General features: G+C 42.4%; 2 protein-coding genes across 3 annotated transcripts; one reads left to right on the top strand and one right to left on the bottom strand.

The window, feature by feature from the left end:
- Positions 1–3,932: 3,932 nt before the first annotated feature.
- On the bottom strand, positions 3,933–12,602 carry cdk9 (cyclin-dependent kinase 9 (CDC2-related kinase)). 2 transcript variants are annotated; one of them, XM_026297261.2, is made up of 9 exons: positions 12,463–12,602; positions 11,382–11,481; positions 11,144–11,257; positions 9,759–9,840; positions 6,915–7,005; positions 6,492–6,658; positions 5,850–6,021; positions 5,530–5,678; positions 3,933–5,450 (listed from the first exon to the last, which is right to left on the bottom strand). In XM_026297261.2, the coding sequence occupies exons 2-9, from the start codon at positions 11,420–11,422 to the stop codon at positions 5,085–5,087; spliced, it is 1,182 nt and encodes a 393-aa protein (XP_026153046.1). In that variant the 5' UTR covers positions 11,423–11,481; positions 12,463–12,602; the 3' UTR covers positions 3,933–5,084. The 2 variants fall into 2 exon arrangements, with proteins under 2 accessions (XP_026153046.1, XP_026153047.1); XM_026297262.2 differs by lacking the exon at positions 12,463–12,602 and adding an exon at positions 11,963–11,980.
- Positions 11,837–22,218, top strand: fpgs (folylpolyglutamate synthase). The gene is made up of 16 exons (XM_026297260.2): positions 11,837–11,870; positions 12,057–12,328; positions 14,533–14,661; positions 14,962–15,015; positions 15,178–15,242; positions 17,042–17,156; positions 17,650–17,727; positions 18,945–19,006; positions 19,127–19,229; positions 19,690–19,767; positions 19,858–20,005; positions 20,225–20,290; positions 20,693–20,843; positions 21,131–21,206; positions 21,517–21,583; positions 21,733–22,218. Exons 1-16 carry the CDS (start codon positions 11,837–11,839, stop codon positions 22,104–22,106), a joined length of 1,872 nt encoding a protein of 623 aa, XP_026153045.2. The 3' UTR covers positions 22,107–22,218.
- The last annotated feature ends 435 nt before the right edge of the window (positions 22,219–22,653 follow it).

Raw genomic sequence — 22,653 nt, forward strand, 5'->3', positions numbered from 1 at the left:
TGGCTCCAGAGTCCAAGGTTTGGTAGCAACATATCACTGGTACAATTCTTGAATCTGAGCTAGGTTTGGTGTGAAATTCTTCACAACTCTACTTTAAAATCTGTCTCTTGTCCTCCACAGAAAAACATCCAGGAAACATACAGCCATTAACTCCCCATAGCCCCGTGAGCCTCTGCTGAAAATCTGCCTGTGAAATCTGCCTCAGGACTGAAGCAGAGGGCTGGAGTGCTACTAATGGCTTGATGTCGCCCCTGACTGTGTTCATTTCAGATCAACCCAAGCTCATCCTCTCCCTACTGGGCAGCTAATGCAATTACACCCACAGATCTGCAGGGGGCTCCCTCTGTCTCCATATCCACCTCAGCCCACTGATGGGGAGGAAGGTGTGTGTGTGTGTGTGTGTGTGTGTGTGTGCGCGCGCGCGCGCTTGCGTGTGTGTGTGCGTGTGTGTGTGTGTGTGTGTGTGTGAAGGGAGAGGTAGAAGCTGGGACTGGTAGGTCTCATGCTACAATTTACGGTTAATCAATCATTATGCCGTCTTAATGACATCCTGCTGCTTCCCTAATGTCTTCTGGCAGAGGCCACCCGCCACTGGCACAGAACTCCTGCAGGCGCACATATGGTCGCTTGGAATGAGTGACAGGACCCCTTTCATGTGTGCTGCCCTGCACACCGGATACCATCAGCCACATCCAGCCGCCGCTGGCAAGCAAGAAATGAGAAAAGAAAGAAGGAAAAACGTGAGATAGAGTTCTCATGCATGATAGGCTTGGCCTTCTTCTATCCCAAAAGTAATCTGTCAAGTACAATGCAACCTGGATAAGTGAAGAATGTGTGGCTGGTAAGACTTACAATAGCAAGACTGCAAAACAATAAATCAAGTAACAAAGCAACAAAGAGGAGTACACTGAATTACATTTGGTGGAGTTCAGAAGGAAAGTAAATAAAAGTTGAGAATGACCCATTGTTTAAAATGATGCCATTGTTTAAAAAAAGACCCAGTCAGGCCTCAAACAGCACAACCAAGTGGAAACCACGATGAAAACCTGACATTTCTGCTTCATGTATTAATGTGAGGACGGTTGACAGCCTCCTCACAATTCTACAGCTGTATGTCATCCTTTCAGCAAAGCTTCAGTGGACACTTAGGTCACATAGTTTATTTACTCACTTTCCACTGCCGTCCATTTGTTTGACTGACTGGGGTTATTTGTTACATTTCAGATGCATATGCATCAAACACAATGCATTGTTAAAGATTATAGTGGAATGCCATAGACTGTATAGAATATAAGAAAATACCAGGCACTGGGTTCTTCCACTTCTATACTTTAAATTTAAATCTTGGTGCTAAAACTTCCAATACTTAATTTCATTTAGTTTTTGAATGCAGGACTTTTACTGTAGTATTTTTATTTTGCAGAATTGGTACTTTTACTTAAAGGTGCAATGTGTTACATATAAAAGATTTAGCAGCATCTAGTGGTGAGTTTTCAGAATGCAGGCTTCTTACCACCCCTCAGAACACATCCCACATTTCCAGGCTAGAGGGAGGGTTTGGTGGCTATCACTTTTTTTTTTTTTTTTTTTTTATGGGCAGTTTTTTTTTGCCTTTATTTGACAGGACAGTGGAGAGAGACATGAAACTAGGGCAGAGAGGAAGGGAAGACATGCAGGCATGCATGACAGCCGGCTTGGGAGTCGAATCGGTGTCTCCTGCATATATGGACGGGCACAGTACCGCTACGCCACCTGTGGCCCCCGTGGCTGTCACTGTTAAAACAAATCACGACCCCCCTGTCTAGAGCCAGTGTTTGGTTTGTTCATTCTGGGCTACTGTAGAAACATGTCGGTGCAACATGGCTGCCTCTGTGAAAGGAGACCTGCTCCCTGTGTTTATTTAAAGACTCATTCTAGGATTAATAAAATTCTGGTGATTAAACACTAATGAGAACATATGAACACTATATTCCATTTCCGCTAATAGATTGATCTAAATATTACACATTAATATTACCATAATAAATAAAAGAATAAAATAATACTAATAAAGTTGATCTCATCTCATCAAATCTCACATTGCACCTATAAGAATCTGAGTATACCTTCAAACACTGAGGGTCATGTTATGGAGCTGTATATTGCTGATGTGCAGTCACTGGCCCCACCAACCTGCAGTGTCTATTTGTTGTTTATTGTTGCTGTTCTTTTCTCTCTGCTCTATCCACTCACCCCAACCGGTTGAGGCAGATGGCCGCCCAAACTGAGCCCGGTTCTGCTGGAGGTTTTTTCTTCCGTTAAAGGGAGTTTTTCCTCTCCACTGTCGCCAAGTGCTTGCTTCTAAGGGAATTGTTGGGTTTTTAGTTTTAGTTTTTGTAAAGTGCCTTGAGATGATTTGTATTGTGATTTGGCACTATACAAATAAATTGAATTGAATTGAATTGAATTGAATTGTCAGGAGTAGAAGAGTCAGGGGACAGAGTAAGGAGAGATAATGGTAAAAAGGAAAAGAAGCCAGGAAAAGGAGTAACCACAGGAGCTGTCAGTCTCACATGGTGCTGCTTATAACAGTCTATCATGAACTCCATTACAATCCTGGCTAGAATTAGAGCCAAACATGACTGCGTTTTTTCTTACAGACGCAGCAGTCCCAACTCTCCACCTGCACAAATGCACCCAGACATGAAACAGCCATGCTAACGTAGTGGGTGAAACCTAAAATCACTCGATGCAATTGGAATTGAAATAGATCACAGGTTTTATGTCCATGTGTAAAGGACAGGTACTTTTCTTGGGGTGGGTGTTTGCTTACCATTCCTCTGAAGATTTACCACGTAGACTGCAGGAATGCAGAGAACCTCTCAGGATGTTCAGATTAAATTACTTCCATAGAGCAGCTCCTCACCAAATATAGCAGTGATGCTAAACCCCTGTGAATCTGAAATGACATTTATCCCAATCTGACATGGCATTCACCCCAAACAGACCCTGAAGCTGAATGTCATCACATCAGTCACAAAGAACACCACAGTGAGCCCTTTGGAGCCACTTCACAGCTTGCCCTACTGTGGACCAACCCTGGCACACCTCAGAGTGTTATTTTGCACCCTGGCCTCTCAGCCACACAGATATCAACTACTGTTTCTGTGGCAAAGAGTTGACACTCCATTGGCATGCAGACTGCTGCATTCAGCAGCCCATCTGGCCATTGGAGCACTGTCTAATGTTAGTTGTTGTTGTGTCATCATTGCAACACACACACACACACCCTTCTCTTCAACAGAAGTGACAGAGGAGGAGCTCTGGAACTAAAAGAGTAATCCATCATCTGACTACAGCTCCAGTTTGACACCACATGCCACTGTTACACTGAGAATGAAACCCCAATTAATAAAAGCCTTTGCAAAACATTTTCAAATTATTATATTATTTATTTAATTTTCCATTGCATACATAACATGAAGAATAAAAGTTCCATGTAGAACATTTAAAAGAACATTTTTCCACTGACATTTTCTGGAAAAGTGTGTTTGTGTTATTCTGCACAAATCCCATACAAAGATTGACAGTAAAAATGAATGTGGTGGATTCAGTGTATTGTGGCTGAAACCAGAACTTGGTCTATATGTTCATTGTTCTAAAAAAATTAAAAACAGCAGTTTGCCACACCACTGCACTGGCTCATGTTGCTTTATAATGATCTTATATTGCAACTTTTCTGTATATTTAACAATCCGTAACATTTTACTGATTTGAACTGATTTGCCTGTATGTATTAACATGAGCCATAATAGATGTCATTTTTTTCTACTAGCTCAAAATGGTTTAGCAGTGTTTTTAAGAGCAGATTCCCGATATTTGGTATCCCATGCAGCAGAAAGCACTTGTGGCCTCATTATCGAGCGTATGGGAGACAGTCCTGGAAAGTCAAATTAAAAAGCTCAGTGCAGCAGCTGTGCACTGCATTTTTACTGAGGTGAAAAAGTACATCTGCAAAACCAAGCAGATACTCTTCATTCATGAAGAGTTTACACTGTAAAATCAAAAGCATTAATAATCCATTTCACACTTAAAAACTTTAACAAGTAAAACATAGAAATCTGTATTGAAAATGACTCTTAGCTCCAAGTTCTTGCAGACAAAAAAGAAAAGATAAATGCAGATATAAAACCAACAGAAGGTTCTGGATGAAACCACAAATGAGGATTCTGCATAACAATGTTCAGGGGTAAACTTGAATCCTCTACATACAGTGCTTCTATGGAAACAAGCTGCAAAACCTAAAAGTGTTCAACTTATGCATTTTTCTGTTGCTGTAATGGCAAGTTTTAAATCACTGTTATATGATAGTGCCACCTACAGGAGGCAGATGGTTAAGCTTTTAGACACTTGGCTACAGTCTGTTGTCAGTATGGTTGTAATGGAGTAGCACTAAAAGGTTTGGTAGTAACTGCACTTACACTAAGAAAAGTAGAGCATGAACAGACATATAGGATCTCCATCTCAGTGATGTAAGGTTGGGAAAATAACTTTATTTTCAGTATGACACTTTGGTCATATGTTCATGTGACTGCTGTCCTTGCAGAATGCATCAATTAAACTTTCATGCTCCCTTAAAATAAATAACTTTACAACACTACAAGGCTTGTAAATGCAGACCTGTATTTTTCATACAAAAATAATTATAAAAACAAGTGACGAGAAACATAACATGCCAGACTCACTCACAAACTTGGCATCAAAATCAAACTACAACAGGGGCCTTGTTTAGTAAAGGTGAACAAACCTAGACATTTTCAGTTAAACATCTCTCTTCATTTCCTGAAAAAAAAAAAAAAAAGTGTCAAGTCAGAACACTTGGCTTGCAAAACACTTGGGTAACTGAACATTATAGTCCTCTCCATGGTCAACCCAACTGCCATAAACTGAGACAACAGTGATCATACAAAAAACTGTAAACATCTCCAGCTAATGTCCAGTAAACCTCAAACACAAACCAATGTGGGGCTTTGCTCCCTGTTTGGTTATTTGTTAGCTAACTAAAAGTCCAACTAGGAAAACTCATCCATAACCTTCTTCAACCACTAAAACACTCGATCAAACTCAGTCTGACTGGTGGTGGCCGGGTTTCGGTTCTGATTGGGCTGCTGCTGCGGCATGTGGCCTCTCCGCCTGGGTGGGGCAAGATACTCAAACATGGAGGTGTTGTGGGTGGAGAGCATGTTCTTCAGATCTGATGGCATGGGGTCGGACCAGAAGAAGTCATGGTTAAGTGCATCGTCACTGTCAATGCGCTGTGCTGGATCGAGGACCAGGAGCTTATCAATCAGGTCCAGAGCATACGGGTCTTTGACATAAGCTTTGAGACGATCTTTCACTTTTCTCTTTTGGCCTTTAGGCAACTCCATTTTCTGGTATAGCTCATATTTCTTATCCACGCCAGGCCACACCTGATGAAGAGAAAACTGTTCAAAATCCAGTTGATGGAAAGTACACTACCATGCAGTGCAACTGGATTCTAATGTGTACCTCTGCAGTGATGGATCCACACAGCTGGCTGATAAGTGTGAGCTGATGCTGCTCCGTGTTGCCCTGCATGATTGGACTTCTGGTCCACATCTCTGCCATGATGCAGCCAGCTCCCCACAGGTCAATGGGAGGGCCGTAGTCTCGCTCACCTAACAAATTAATAAATGGATAAATAGATAAGCAGGTTTTCTTATCGTTTTATGCAAGGTAAAGGTAACCTGGAGAGTTTGACATACAGATCAGTGAATTGCTCTGAGACAAGACAGAGCATATGCATATTTCTGCCTTTGTGCATACAGAGTTTTATGGTTGTCTCTTACCTAGCAGCAGCTCTGGAGGCCTGTACCACAGGGTGACCACACGGTTGGTATAGCGGTTCCCCTGGCTATTTTTAGCCAGGCTGAAGGCTCGAGCCAAACCAAAGTCAGCCAGCTTCAGAACACCATCTCTGGTGATGAGCACGTTGGCTGCCTTCATGTCTCTGTGCAGGATCTGATCCAACAGAAGTCCATGTCACAACCAAGACCAAGAGACAAGGTAACAGGGACGTGAATAAATAACAAGTAGTGTTTCTTGGGTTTAAGCTGGGTTTATTTATTTGGCCATACCAACATGACCTTCACTACATGATACAGTACCACTGTGATTGAAGCCTAGCTACTGGTACCAGGAACACCTCTGCCAGTTCCATTTGAGTTCTCCAAATTCCTATTTTTGAGCTCTTCAAATACAGCTACTTTACATATATCGTGTTTTAGATCCTAAAGCTCAGGGTCAAAAGAGGCAGTGAGTGGTCTTTTTTCACAATGCACAAAGCAACACACTCAACCTGGTTTGCGTAACTGGATGTTGAACCCTCCAAGACAAAAATCATGGTTTCACACTGTTTGAAACGTATCAAGAGGCAGTGCAGTGATGCCCTGTTTTTGTGTTTTTATTATTTATTATTATTTGTGTCTCACCTTGTTTCTGTGGATGTAGTAGAGCCCATTAAGCAGCATCTGCATGACCTTCTTGATCTCTGCCAAGGTGAACTTTACATTGGCATTACTCAGTAGCCCAGCCAGGTCGTGCTCACAAAAGTCAAACACCAGGTAGATGCTGCCTTTGTATCTGTTGAACTGAGTAGCTGTGAGGACAAAGAAAGATTAAAAAATATTAACTCATTTATAATGCATTTTCTAAAATCAATAAGGTGCTGCCAAAAATATTCACAGATGTAAGTACAACATGTGCTTCCTGTGCCTGTCGCTGCAGCAAGACACATTTTGGTGTTTATACATAATAGGGCAAATGAGTGACTAACACTAGACAAGCCTAGATGAAGACAGGAACTCATCGTCTATACAAAGCCCGCACTTAGCCTGGAGACTCGTGCCACAAACCTTTGGTTCTGCAGATTTCAATCAGATTGACCACATTCTCGTGTTTGAGCAGCTGCAGGATTTTGATCTCTCTCAGAGCTGTGATTGGGAACTGAAACAAACAGGCAGAAGAAACTTCTAAACTGTGCACAACCACTGCTGCACCAACAGAAACTCAACATTTTGTCATAGCTTCCATTTAGCCAGAGCATAACAAAGAGAAGCAGCACTATGAATAGCGGTTTGAATACATTAGCAGTGCTTTTTTAATCATCTAAATCCCATTCAGACAAACACAGTGATGCTGGTGAAACTCACATCAGGGGCCTAGGTGATGACGGTGAGAAAGGGACAGCAGACTCATGAATTGATACCAAGTGGGTTGAACATGCATTGAGCTAACCTGCAGCACACATGGTCTGCAGCCTGAAAGTGGCTTTTGTGGATGGACTATTCCATTTTGAAGTAAAAAATAAAATACAGAGGAAACTACGCTGAAGTGGACAGAGGAGCAGGCCCAGCGACAGCCAGCTATTACAGAGTGGACAAACTTTCAAACACACCAAACATGGCCTGTAAACTGTGATGGATGTATGCAGCCAACAATTTAGGTAAAAGTTTGACCTTCTGGTTTTCATTTCTCTTTCAAGCTTGACTAATAAAATATGGCAAATGATAGTTACACATCCTATATATAATAATAATAATAATAATAATAATACATTTTATTTCATGGCGCCTTTCACACACTCAAGGTCACCTTAAAGAGAGAAAAAGGAAGCATACAGCATGAAATACATAGAGTGCATTAAAACAACAATAAAATCAACAATGCATTAACAGAGGGCCAGAATGTAAAGGCAAAAGTGCGTAGCATCCAGGAAGTGGGTGATGTACAGCAAGAGCAAATTGAAACACAGAAACCCAGATGACAGAACAACAAATATGAAACAATATGAGACAATATGAAATAGGCGGAGGGTGGTAGAACATCACGGGCTGCTTAGAGAAGTTTAGGCAGATAGGTGGAAAACGCTATACGGAACAGATACGTTTTGAGTGATGATTTAAAAGTTGATAAGTCCGGAGACGACCGGATGTGATGAGGGAGAATGTTCCAAAGGCGGGGTGCAGTGTGGCTGAAGGATCTAGCGCCCATGGTGGCCAGGCGCACTGTAGGGGTGCAGAGGAGAGTGGAACTGGAGGAACGGAGAGTACGAAGCGAAGAATAGATGTGAAGTAGATCAGTGATGTATGGTGGGGCAATAGAGTGGAGGGCTTTGTAGGTGAGAAGGAGGATTTTATAGTTCATACGGAAGGACACAGGGAGCCAGTGAAGTTGTTTAAGGACAGGGGTAATATGATGTGAGAATGGAGTTCTGGTGATGATGCGGGCAGCAGAGTTCTGGACAAGTTGAAGTTTATGAAGTGATTTGAGAGGTAGACCAGTGAGGAGTGAGTTACAGTAATCCAAACGAGAGGTGACAAAGGCATTAATGAGTATGGCCGTGCTATCGATGGTGAGTGAAGAACGGATGCGGTTTATGTTACGGAGATGGGAGTAGGCCGACCAGGTAGTGGTATTGATATGCTGAGTGAAGGAGAGAGTACCGTCTAGGATGACACCCAGGCTTTTAACTTGGGGGGAGGGGAGGACAGTATTGTTGTCAGTTAAAATGGAGAAGGTGCTGGTTTTAGAAAGGGTGGATTTGGTGCCCACGAGGAGAATTTCAGTTTTGTCGGGGTTGAGTTTCAAAAAGTTATGGGTGAACCAGGATTTGATATTATGTAAGCAGGTAAGGAGGGAGGGAGGGGGGAGGGTAGAAGATGGAGCAGCAGAGAGGTAGAGCTGGGTGTCGTCTGCGTAACAGTGGAAATTGATGTTATGTTGCCTAAAGATATGTCCGAGAGGAAGGAGATAAATAATGAAGAGGAGGGGCCCCAGGACAGAGCCCTGGGGCACGCCACAACTGACAGTAGAGGGCTGGGAGTGGAAGTTCTGGAGATGGACGGACTGGGTGCGGTCAGAGAGGTAGGAGGTGAACCATGAGAGGACCGAGCCGGCTATGCCGATGGAAGCAAGGCGATGGAGGAGAATATTGTGCGAGATGGTGTCAAAAGCTGCAGTTAGGTCAAGGAGGATGAGGATGGAGACAAGGCCAGAGTCTGCGGCTACTAGGAGGTCGTTGGTGATTTTGACCAGGGCAGTTTCAGTGCTGTGAAGATGGCGGAAACCAGATTGAAAGTGTTCGTATAAGCTATTGGCGGCAAGGTGGGTATGGACCTGGTGGTGGACAACTTTTTCAAGAATTTTAGAGAGGAACGGGAGATTGGAGATAGGGCGGAAGTTGTTAAGGTTCGCAGGATCGAGGCCAGGTTTTTTTAGGATTGGTGTGATGATGGCTGTCTTGAGTGATGGGGGTACGATACCAGAACTGAGGGAAGTGTGAATAATGTGGGTAAGATGAGGAAGGAGAGAGGGGAGACAGAGCTTGACGAGGTTGGTTGGTAGGGGGTCAAGTTTGCAGGTTGAGGGTTTGGATTTGAGGATCAGTGAAGAGATAACCGTGGTGGGTGGAATGATAAAACTCGAAAGCGGGGAGGATACTGATAGACAGGGTAGGGTACAGTGGAGGCAGTTCGCAGTGTCACAGATATATGATCATCTTGTTAGTTTTTACCAATACTCCTTTGTTCCCTGACCTATGCAGTTAATGTGGTATGACCAGTGTAATGACTACTAATAGAAATGAAGGCCAAACTACAGAACACAACCCTATTTGTAGAAATCACAGTTGTCTGATCATATGCCTTTTCTGTCATAGCTCTATGAAATGAATGATTAGGTTCAGAGTGGTCTCTTACCCCTTCTTTCTCATTTTCCATCAAAACCTTCTTGAGTGCAACCTTTTTCCCAGTCTGTCTGTGTTTTGCTTTAAACACTTCCCTGTGAAAGGCAGAAGAGAAAACTACAACATAAAAGACATCTGAACAGAAAACACAAATCTGGTTTTAAGTATAAACTGCTTTTGTAAATCAGTTCTAGCTAAACCTATTTTTCAGTTTAACCACTGACAGAGCAGACCAGTGAAATGCCAGCACGGACAACTTAGCAGGGGGGAATACTTTGGTTGTCATTCAGATCCCACAAAATGAACAAAAGGATGTCACACAGCCTATATTCAAGTCTAAACCCTGATCATCTCATCTGCTTGTGCTGCACTTTCTAAAAGATGTGCTCCAAACAGGGATGGGAGTTGGTAGGATTTTCTCAAATCTGAATTCAGATCCAAATTTGCTTATATCAAGGAGAGGAGCATGGCAAGCTCCGGGGTGATGGATGTCCCAGTAAATATACTTAATGGAACATTTACTATGACTTAAAGAAAACAAAACAGCTAAAGTTATATGAATAAATGTTTTCAAATGTAAGGTTTTGAAAAATTCTATTTAATACCCCAGTGGGTCTTTGAGTGCTTGGTGCATACTGACAATGCCATGATATCCCCATCAAATATTATTAGCTTATTCTTTGTTGTATCAATCCACAGTACTAACTGTTCTGATCATGGTGTGCAGAGCAAAGTCCTGGAGACATGTCTTGTTTTCTGCGTTTCTTGTTTGTTTGTCTCTTGTGATTATTTGAGTAGTGAAATTAAACAGTTTAAATTTAAATCCAGTGTACACTCACTAATGCAGCTATATTTATATATTGGACTGGTTATGCAAAGCCACAAGAATGGTCCTTTAATTATAATTCTCCAGACCTAACCAAATAGCTGTTCTTATTAAACCTAACCACGTAGCTGTAATTAACCCTAACCAGATTATTTTCAATATATAGTGATCAAAACATTTTGAGTTTAGGTCGGCGGACAGACGAGAGAAAAAGTATAACGGCACAACACAGTCCCATTATGGCTTCAGGTTCCATCTCTGTAGAAGAGCTTGAGTCACAACACTAAAAAACGCAGGATTTTCGCATCAGAACACAGACAGACTGCAAGCACGGTGCTTGAAATAAAGACCAGTGCCATGTCCTCCACCCAGGACAAAAATTACCTGCCAGCTCTCAGGTGAATGCGGTAGAGAGCACCTAATGTTGTTTCAATAGGCCGGACCGGAGGCAACATTTACAAAGGACCCTGAACGTTGCAAAACAAATGGCGTCTTACTCTTGGTGACTGGCGATGTTAGCATAGCACAGCTAACAACGTCAAATAAGCAAATGCAATAAAATAAGCACCCACCCAAAGGTACCCTGTCCTATTTTGGCCATCTTCTCATACTTGGAGAACTCGTCACAGAAAGGAAATTCAACTCCGTCGTAGTATTTCGACATTATGGCGGCCTCCCGGTCGGGCCTGAGGAGAAAAGGCCGACACTAAGATGTTTCTGTCCAAACACGGGCTACACAAAGGACATCTCAAGCAATCACTGAGAACACAAATGTATGACAAGTGAAACTGTGAAAGTAATTATTCTCACTTTTCCGCCCCTGCGGCGTTGCTGGTCTTGTCTCGCTGCATGTCTGCTGCTTCAACTATGCTGATGCGTTCAGGCACGACTAGGGTTCCTAATTTCAACACTATAAAAAAAAAAAAAGGTAAATAAAACACCAGAAATAAACATATCACCATATACAACGCTACAACGCCCATACAATAAATCAAACATTATGTGGAGTTTTGACAGCTTCTATATTGTCCCTTTTTTTTAGAACATAAAATTTGGTCTTTTTCATAATTATACCCCGTGATTGTAATATTTCTTTTCTGTATTTGCTATGGTGCTGGGTGTATGTAATGCAATGGCAGATTTTCTTTTTTCATTTAACCAAGGATGACATCCAACGTTGAGGCGCAAACACGAAACTTTTTTAAACCAATATTCAAAAAGATAAAGAGCTGATGGTTAGGACAGATCCTGAAGGCAGCGGTGGAATGAAGTGGGAGCGCCAACTGGCGCTTCGGAGGAGTAACAACCACCTGCCGTAATCACGGATAGACCTTAAAAAGTTAAATTGATAATTATTTCCTAACGGCCTGACAGTTGTGTTTTTGTCTTACCTGTTCAATAGGCTGTGCATTTTGTAAAATCGTAGGAGCATTTATGATCAAATTCAAAATTCCTATTTGTAATATAGAAGATAATATTCATAAGGAACCAAAATACAAATTGAGCCCGAGTTATACAATCAGTCAGGGGTCTGTCGCGACGTCATTACGTCCGCGCACGGAACCTCCCAAATTTGGCGGCCGCTTCCTGTGACGTCTGTTGGTCCCATCATGGTGTGCATGTGGCGCGTGTTGCAGCGCGGCTCCATTTGTACCGCGTGGCTCCGAAAGCGGGACTGGTTGTGCGGGTTGGCGGGTCTTTCAGCCACACACTATAGCACCAAGACAGCCCCGCAGATCCCACGCATGGAGTACCAGGTGAGCTGCTGTACCGGCTCTTCTGCCTTTGCATTGACTAGCAAGTGAGCAGCGACACACGGTGTAAACAAATAGAGACAGGTGTGTAACGCAGGTACACGTGCAGAGTTAAGATCGATAGGAACATGGCTGACCGGAACACGAGACTCCACTGCCTCTAGCTGGCGCGTCCACAGTGGCCAAATCCGCCGGAACATTAGCTGCAAGTTGCGGACGGACTGCGATCCGAAGAGGGGCTGGAGCCGGATGTCCCAGCCCGCTGTCAGTCGCGTTGGCTCCGCGTCCAGGTGGCAACAGAAACACGTGGTGCTCTGATGCAATCTTTGACACTGGACGACGACGTTTTGTTACTCAGTGGAAAGTTTGCATTTACCGAAGTGACGCTGCTCTGACCCGAGAGTCCTTAATGCAGTCTGACAGCTCAGTGCCACCGCACTTTGTCACATAAACACGTCCATTGTTTTGACGTGTTTTAAGAGGAGGTGTAATTGATTAAGCAGATATGAAGAAGTTGTGAACAGTCGTTTCATGCAGTGGATGTGTTTGTTGGCAAGAATTGACCTTAAGTTTCTTCTATCCCCTGACAGCTTAAAGGAAACAGTCAGTTTAAAACTAACTACAGATGAAAGCATAACAAAAGTTTTGGATCCAAAAATGCAAGAAATCTGTTGTATTGGTGTCACAGTTTGGAAATTAAGTCTAATCTTTTCTATGCTTATTTGCCAATTTCGCAATATCCCTTAAACGACACACAACTGTCTGTGCAGATGTGTGATTGTTTTACATGGCACACAAGAGTGACATAACTAGGTGAAACAAGTGAGGGGCCTGCTGGGAGCTGGGACTGTGGTGTCCCCAAATGTTTGAAACTAAGGGGGTGAGGTTGTTTGATGAAAAACTGGATTCTACAACCATCTGGAGCAGGACAGTCCGCACTGTCACTGGGAGGGGTCAGAGCAGACATACCTGCCGTAAAAGGTGATGCAGCACTGTGACAGTTTAGAGCAGGAAGCCTGAAAGGAATGGTAAGACCCGTTTTTATCCATTATCTTAGGTTGTCCATCCACATGGTTTGTGTTTGAATAAACACAGATTTGAGTGAAGTCACCATGGCTTCTGTCTTAGTGTTAGATTCATTAAAATAATAACTAAAGTGGCAGTTATTTATTCAACATTACTGAAACAGACATTGTATGTAGGGCTCAGACAAAATGTTCAATAATGAATGTGTTTATGGTAGTGAAGGGTATGTTGCTCAGAGCGATAGTGCAAATCAGTGTTTTGCTTTTCGTAGCTTTTAAGTGTAACACAGATGAACAAGATACTTCCTGTTTTCATAAAAAACATTAAAATGCCTGCTATAAACTACCAGAGCAGCATGACCTGAGTATCATGCCTTGGTTTTAATATAAACATGCTGTGTAAAGTGTGTGTGTGTGTGTGTGTGTGTGTGTGTGTGTGTGTGTGTGTGTCTTTGTGTCTTTGTGTCTTTAACTGCTTATTCAGTTCTGGACACATTTCAAGGAGAATAAAATCAAGCAGGATGCTCTTGGACAGTCTTGTACATGTGAAATTTAGCTATAAATTTACAAAAGAAACATGTTTTCACTTTGTCATTGTGAATTTTGAGTGCAGATTGATGGGTGGAAATGGTGTCTTCACTATTTAAAATTAAGCTACAACACAAAGTATGCCATAAGGGAGGAGCTTGGACTACTTTTTGAAGCCCTTGTATCTGCCTGCTAATCCCACCATCCAGATGTTCTTGAGATCGCTGTGCAAAATAGATGGTCTGGCCACAGGGAGTGTTGTTTCAGTTCGCTTTGAAAGCACTGATGGGAATATATTTAAAGAATCACATTCCTATCTGAGACTGCATGGTACCATATCTATAAAATCCAACCACAAACTTGGGTGATGATGCCTTCTTTCTAAACTCCAAACCTAATGGGATAAATGCTGAACAGGCAATGAAGGTCATCCCTGCCTCAGATCAGCAGGTTCTGCATGTGTCTGTGTGAGAAACTCAATTAAACAGCTGCCGGTCAGATTCATTCTATGGCTGTTTTGCATGTTGTGCTGTTATAGCAATAAGTCTAAGCTTGTTACATCTAACTTGTCCAGGGTTCTGTGCTGTGCTGTTCAGCAGGAGATTATGGTGGTTCGTTTTTCGAGCGTAATGTGGTCTCAACACTATGTTGCAGGATGCCATCTGCACTCTGAACACCCTGCAGACCAATGCCAGCGCTCTGGAGCAGGTACGACGAGAGCGAGGCCACCCTCAGCTGCAGCTCCAGGCCATGAGAGGCTACTTGGAGCGAGCCGGTCTCACAGTGAGTCAGTTTTACCCGCACACAGAGTTCACAGGGCAAGTTTGTCACATAACTGTGATGTCCGCAAGTGGCCCACATCTGATCTGAAAACATCCAATTTAGTTTAGTGCACACATCTTGCAGAGAAAATAACAGATCTGGGAACTCCAGCAGGTAATGTGAATATAGCCTTTCATTGATTACTGACTTGACTTGCATCAAGCCAGTTCTGGTTCAATTGTCTGAAGTGATAGTTTTTGTTTGTTTGTTTTTTTTTTTTTCTTCAGTCTTATCTGGTCTGTGTTTGTGTGTGTTTCAAAGGTGGAGGAGTTGGATCATCTCAATATCATTCACGTGACAGGTACAAAGGGCAAGGTGAGCAGACAAGACCCATGGTAAACTGTAAGCTCACATTATGTAAGTTCTGACAAAAGGTCATGCAAACATGTTCTCAAACATGCATTCATTTACTGAGGGGGGGGGCGGCACACCAACTGTTGTAACAGCTGTAAAAGGGTGTGTATGTTTGTCTTTCAGGGGTCAACATGTGCATTCACTGAACAGATTTTGAGAAGTTACGGTTTCCGCACTGGATTTTACAGGTAAATGTTTGTTTATACTTTTACAGAAACAGTTGAGGTTAAACGTTAAAGAAAAGTGATTCTCTTGCCAAATCAGACTTAACTTTTTTTTTTTTTCTTTTTTCTTTTTTCTTTTTTTTTTACACACACACATCTAAAAGGGATAGTTGGAGAACCTGGAAAAAATAAAAAGAGGAAGGCTAACTTGGAAAGAAATCCCACCCTTTGGTTCAGCCTTCTGTCCAAATATACCATGGTGTAATTTTTCTATCAGTTGTCACCATCACTGAAAAGCCCAACCAGTATTATTTCCACATTTAGTTCCTGCAGCCTCCAACTTCTTTTTAGTTGTAGCTTTCTCAAGTGCAGTCTTCTGTTTCTGAACAAAAGCTGCTGTGGGACCTTCTCTGCCACAGCTCAGTTGTAGCTATGCAAGCAGAGCAAAGGTTTTGTTTGGGCCGAGTACAATGATTGGTCAGACTTATTTCAGCCCTACTGCTGCCATAGATGATGGGATGGTTTTTTTTTTTTTTTTATGCCAGGGGTCTCAAACTCCAGTCCTCGAGGAGTACTGTCCTGCTTGTTATCCCTGCCCATGCATTTTGTGATTGGCTGACAACACCTTATCCAGGTAATCAGCAGTGGGGATAGTTGGAAAACAAGCAGGACAGTGGCCGTCGAGGACTAGAGGTTGAGACTTCTGATTTATGCTGTCAGTGCATTTAACTTATTCATTGCCATCAGAATGAAAAGGCAAATTCAAGAAATGTAACAAAGGATTCATCTACCGTACCTTTAATGTGTAAATTAACATGTAATCATTGGCATTGGTTTAAATGCATTCATTTTCATTTTGCTATTACCTTGTAAGTTTTGTCAGATACATAGACAGGATTTTTCTGTTAATTCAGCCACAGCTAGAATCTGTGTCTGTGTGCATTGTCTACAGTGCTGCTGGTTTCTTGCAGCACAGAGTTGTCGGTTTAAGTCAGCATGAGCTTGATGTGTCGATTAGTGTGCTAAATTATCTCCATGCAAAGCTTCACACAAATTACCCAAATTCACTTTAATATTAAGAAATGTGATGCAAATGTACATTTTGTGCTTTAGAAATCATTTTTAAATGCATGTGTTTTCACCCACTGAATGGTTCCCTGTTTGTACTTTCTCTACTAGATCATAAGGTCAATTTATATGCAAGAATGCAACGTTTTAATGATGTGCCACTATGAACAGTACGTTGGATTGATGTGGCCTCAGTGGTTTTGATGTATGACATCCTTTGTAGCACACAGCTCTGTGTGTAAATTACAGGTTAAATGAGGCAAATGACAGGATTAACATTTTTATTTTCAACATTTAGATTTCCATCCATTATCTATACCCACTCATTCCTAACCAGGGTCATATGGATCTGCTGGAACCTATGACAGCTCTCTTTGGGTGAAAGGCAGGGGTACACCCTGGACAGGTCATCAGTCCATCACAGGGCCACATAGAGAAAAACAACCTCACACACTCACACTCACTCCTATGGGCAATTTAGAGTCACCAATCAACCTGACATACATGTTTTTGGACTGTGGAAGGAAACCAGAGTACCTGGAGAAAACCCACGCAAGCACAGGGAGAACATGCCAACTCCACACATAAAGGTCCCTGATGGGTTTCAAACCAGGAACCTTCTTGCTGTGAGGCAACAGTGCTAACCACTAATCCACAATGCTGCCCACATTTGGATTTATGCATGGTAAATTATCCCAAAAGCAGATGAAAAATGGCTATAGCCACTTGTTTTGATGTTTCTTTCTTGGTTGCAGTTCCCCACACTTGGTCCAAGTCAGGGAGAGGATTCGAATCAATGGGCAGCCAATTGGAAAAGAACTCTTTACTAAATACTTTTGGCAGGTTTATGGGCGGCTGGAAGAAACTAAGGTAGGTTATGAAATGAGCACATCCCCTCCTCAGTTTAAACATAACTGGTGTTGGACTGTTCTGTTCATTCACTTACTAAATGAAATGATTCAGTGGATTAAATTTTAATCCTTTAACGTTAAGATTAGACATGCCAGGCAGTAATTTCTGTGGCATGTTAATGTTATTGTGCCTCCTGTTTGTATTCCCAGTCTTGAGTAGAACCTCAGCTGTGTACTATCAGTGTCACTGTTTGTAACTGAGTCCAGGGCAGAATGAGACCCCTCATGTCAGGATGAGCATGACCCTCATGTGATACTGTCCTTTGGTCACATTACTCCCATTCTCTGTGCTCTTTGACTCCTTAAACTCTTGGATACATTGTTCGTTTTTAATGAAAATGTAGTGTTGCCAAGGAGAATTTTGATAAATTACTGTTTGACAGGACAAAATAGGGAAGTTCAGAGTGAAGTCAAGTCATTTTTTTTTTCCCCCTGCTCTTTGATCTCTTCAGGATGCCCACAGAGGAACGATGCCCGCATACTTTCGTTTCCTCACCATCCTGGCCTTCCATGTGTTTCTTCAGGAGAAGGTACACTAGCAGCTTCCATTCTTATTTTAGTTGAAAGGGCATTGGAGGGAAGATGTATACACCTGGCATGTAGTTGGATTGGAAGTAGGAGACAGGGGTATGACTGGGTCCATCCATATATGATCATACCAAAGGTTCTGCACTTTCATAGTGTGAAACCTGATAAATGTAAATGGTCTTACACTTGTACACTTTTATACACTCAAGCGTACTCAAAGCACTTTTACATTTTGTCTATTCACACACCCTGATGGAACAGCCACCTGGGACAACTTGGGGTTAAGTGTCTTTTGCACTGGGGTCACTTCGACATATGGACCAGAGAAGTGTAATAATTATTGTTCTGTCCCTGTCAAATAAATAAGTATACCACCTCAGCCACAGCCACCCCCAATGTGGACTATCGGATGTTTCTTGATCCAATCTGTTTCCTTATGTGCAAGACCATAACGGCTGCTAGATTGTCTATAATTGGAAAGGTTCACTCCCCTGGGGAGGACATGGATGTGCTCATGGCAGTCTGGCCTGTAGTTGAGATGTCATTATCTGAGTGTGTTGGACTGATCTGTGTCACCATCTTCAGGTCCAGGACTGAAGGTTTTCTGAGGCTACATTCATATTACAGGCTGTAATGCTCAGTTCCATATAATTTTTTTTCTTCACATTCATGTTTGTGACACTGCTGAGGTCCTAAACTGCTACACGTTGGACTGAAATTTGAGTCGCATTCATACAAGAACAGCATCGTGTGTGACAGTCCAACCTCCAAAGCTGCTCGGTTTCAGTATGTTCCTCCCAGTTTGGCTTGATCAGAAGCTTCTCCATAAATGTCCAACAAATTTGAAGCTGGTCTCTCCACTGACTCGTCACTGTTGTTGCTCTCCTCCATGTCTATTTTTATCAGTCAGTGAGGCCGACACTGAATGATGGTGACAGGCGATATGTGCAGCAGAGCGAGACATTTAAAAAAAAAAAAAAAAAAAAAAAAGCCCATGAATTCTGATCTGTCTGTGGTCACAGTCAGAGATAAGACACGAATCAGATCTAGGACTAAATATACAAGTGTTCCTAATCTGATCTGAGAACATCCAGTTTGGTTTGTTCACTGTGAAGAGATCAGATCATAGCCACTGATCTGGGAAACCTGAGCAGCAAATCTGAATGTAGCCTTCCTTTGATTACTGACTTGAGTCAAACCAGTTCTGTTCTTCCTTTAGGTGGATTTAGCTGTAATTGAAGTTGGAATAGGTGGAGCATACGACTGCACCAATATTATAAGGTAAGGCTCCTTCTTTAAAGCCCTTGTCTGACAGCAGAATCCCTTGGCTTAAAAGAAGAGATGTGAAGAATAACTGAACAGAATATAAGACCCTACCAATGTCATCTCCCCTGTCAACAGGAGGCCATGGGTGTGTGGTATCTCCTCTCTGGGTATAGACCACACTCAGATTCTTGGAGACACCATTGAAAAGATTGCCTGGCAGAAAGGAGGTATCTTCAAGGTGTGTTGGCCACTCATCGCAGTAATGTGGTATTGTGATTAGAAATAACATGACTTGATGTCTATATGTTATATAGACTCAAAGGCTACTGTAGCTTAACTCATTGGTGTTTTCAGCTTCATCAACAGATGTTTTACACCATTGTCACAGAAATGTAGTTTGGAGGTTTTTGAGTTGATTTTGGTTTATCTGAGGTTTTAAATAAAGCCAAACTGCCAAAATGGAACATCTCTAAGAAAACTGAAAAAAACACCTTCTGCTGAAGACTGATATGTGGTTGAAGGAGCAGAAAGAGTCAGTAACCACAACTGGTCTGTGTGCACAAATACTGGAAAAGCTGGAAGACGTTTTTTGTTTCTACTTAAAGGCATTAAAGTGCTGTAAAAATACAGTAGTCAGTGTTATTTTCTTCGTTTGTACTGCCCTGTCATCTCACTGGCTGTTAATCATATGTTTTAAGCCGAGGGTACCTGCCTTCACAGTCAGACAACCAGAAAATGCTATGGATGTGCTCAAGGATAGGGCCAAAGAGATGAGCGTAAGTTACCATTCAGACTAACAAGGAGTTTCCCCATCACTCTGTTGAAATGTGTGCTCCAGTTTTATGCAACATGGTCTGTTGTTGCAGTGTCCTCTGTGGGTGTGTCCAGACTTGGAGGACTACCAGGCAGACTGTGGTCCATTGCATCTGGGCCTGGCAGGGCAACATCAGCGTGCAAACGCCTCCCTGGCACTCCAGCTGAGTCATACTTGGCTACAGAGAAGATGCTTACCAGGTGGGTCAGGATGTCCAGATGTTTGAACTGTATGTCAGTCACATAAGGAAAATAACATTTAGAGTAAGTAACACTTCATACAGCACAGGCCTGAACTAAATGCTAATGATGGGAAGACTACAGCAACCAGCACTTAAATACACAAAGAGATAAAGACAGTATTTTCTCTTCCTTGTCTAAAAGTCTTAGTTTTGAAAGCAACTTGTCCTCTGTCGACAGATAAAAGCTTTCCTGCCAGTGTTGAGCATATAGGTGTACTCAAGCCCACTCCCATCATGGTGAAAGGTGAGTCCTGAAAGGCACTCGTCAGGAAAAAATGAATCTGACTCAGCCATTTCAACACATTGGCGTGTTCACACTACAGAATGTCACATGTTGTGGCTGAATGACTGAACGGTGACCTGTTGATGTTTGGCCTTCAGTAGACATGGTTGTTTCTACAACACTAGCAATTGTGAAAGTAAACAAGCAAAAATAGTTTGACTTGAAATATATGTAAATCCTCAGAAGGTAATGGGTATCGAAAAAAAACAACAAAAAAAAACTCAGTATGTAGAAATGCCATGTACTCTTTCTGTTTCCAAGTAGACAAAGACAGTAAAGTGCTTCAAATTTCAGTGAACCCTGCTGTATATTTGTGAAGCAGAACATACAGAAAAATGAGAGCATCATGCCGTTTGGTTTTAGGGCTGGCAGACACGGAGTGGCCTGGAAGGAACCAAACTCTGAAACACGGAGCAGTCACCTACTTCTTGGATGGAGCTCACACTATGCGCAGTATGCAGGCGTGTGTCCACTGGTTCAGAGAGACTGCAGCCCAGCATGAAAGGATGGCAAGGTGAACATCACTCCAACAACAGGACGCCCATCACATCATTAGTTTAGCACGCTGAGTACTGTTCACTAACAGGAGGAGAAGCACTTTCCACACAGTTATGCTTATAGTACTAAGTCTGGCTTGTTAGGGTCAGTTTATTAGGTACACCATCATAAAACGAATGCAGTATTAAAAGTATTATTAGAAGGTTTTATTTACCAGAGTAATCACTTATGCTACAGTCTAGCTTAACAGCTAGTCTTTGCTCTTCCTGAGTGATATGAAACCATGTGATGCTTGTGTTGTAGTGGGACTGTGGCCAGAGTTTTATTGTTCAATGCCACAGGGGAGAGAGATTCAGCAGCCATGCTGAAACTGCTTCTGGTGAGTGCAACAGAGAATGATGCCTCTTGACTATTACATTACTAGCTATGAACCCAAAATGCTGCCGTGGCTGTTACATTATGCTGTTTTTTTTTGTTTGTTTGTTTGTTTTTTTAAGATGACTTGTTTATTGATCCCAGTTTACAGTAAATAAAGAAAAACATTAGGCAAATATTGCTATGAGCGTATTATTAAGGGATCACTTAAGAGTCGTTCTTCAGTGTTGTTCTTACACTTTTCTGTAACTGTAAGCAGGAGTGAACTCCTTGTGAAGTTCATTTGCCTTCTTTTCCATATTATTTGTGTTCAGCCGTGCCATTTTGACTTTGCTGTGTTCTGCCCAAACATCACTGAAGCCATCGCTTCCTGTAATGCAGGTGAGATCTCCGAGCCTGATTGTTTTAGCTGTTAACACTGAAAACTGTCTGTGTTCCTAGTGGTATCAGTCTGAATTTGTAAGGACCTGGAGTATTTTAACAGTACTTACATAAGCCAGTGAGTCTAATGAGTCACCATCATTTCTCAGACCAGCAGAACTTTAACGTCTCAGTGGAGAACATGTTGACCCGCTGCTTGGACAACGAGAGGAGCTGGCGTCTTCACCATGGCCAGGGTGATAACAGTACTGAGCTGCTCATTGACAACGGCCTGTCCCTGGTCCCCAAAAAGAAAGCAGACACCCTGGTCTTCCCCTGCATCCTCAGTGCCCTGCAGTGGATTACCCAGGGCAGGGACCCGGTGCTGGCAGACTCATCCAAGAGTGTCTTAGAAGTTAAACCCAGCATCATGGCCAAAGCTGCTCTGCTCTGCAATGCAACTGAGATCCACATCCTCATCACTGGGAGCCTCCACCTGGTGGGGGGAGTACTCAAACACATTGACCCTGCTTCCTCCAAGTAAATGGGACTGTTTTGAAATGAGTGAAATCAGACAGTAAAAAAAAAAATAAATGGCTGCTTTGGTCATATAAATCCAGCTTGATGGAAGAAAGATCATTTCATGTCTTAACAGATGTGGTTCTGTGTGCTTTTTTTTTTTTTTTTTTTTTTTTTTTTTTTTTTTTTGTTCAGTGAAAGCGGGTGGCTGCATGCAGGTATTTTTGTTGTCTTGGTAGCTGTAGTCTACAGCAGCTGGTGCTAAGCGTCAGCTAGTTTGGACTAGGGCAATTCCAGGCCTCACAGTGGCCCCAGCCTCACCAAGAGCCTTACAGGCAACCACACACACACACACACATGTGAAGGGCCTGTCTTTAGTCTTAAAGCCAAATGTGTTTACATGAACTGCTAAGCCTTCATTCACGTACACTGCAATGTGAGTTGACCTGACTAAAATGGAACTGTGTGCAGGTTTCAGTGATCGCTGATGCCACCTGAATGAACAATTACCTTTCTACAAACCTGCAGTTGAAAAGCTGCCTAAAAGTGCTGCATTGACTACTTGGGGGGGG

Source organism: Mastacembelus armatus, chromosome 12 (assembly GCF_900324485.2).
Source record: "Mastacembelus armatus chromosome 12, fMasArm1.2, whole genome shotgun sequence".
Taxonomy (NCBI): domain Eukaryota; kingdom Metazoa; phylum Chordata; class Actinopteri; order Synbranchiformes; family Mastacembelidae; genus Mastacembelus; species Mastacembelus armatus.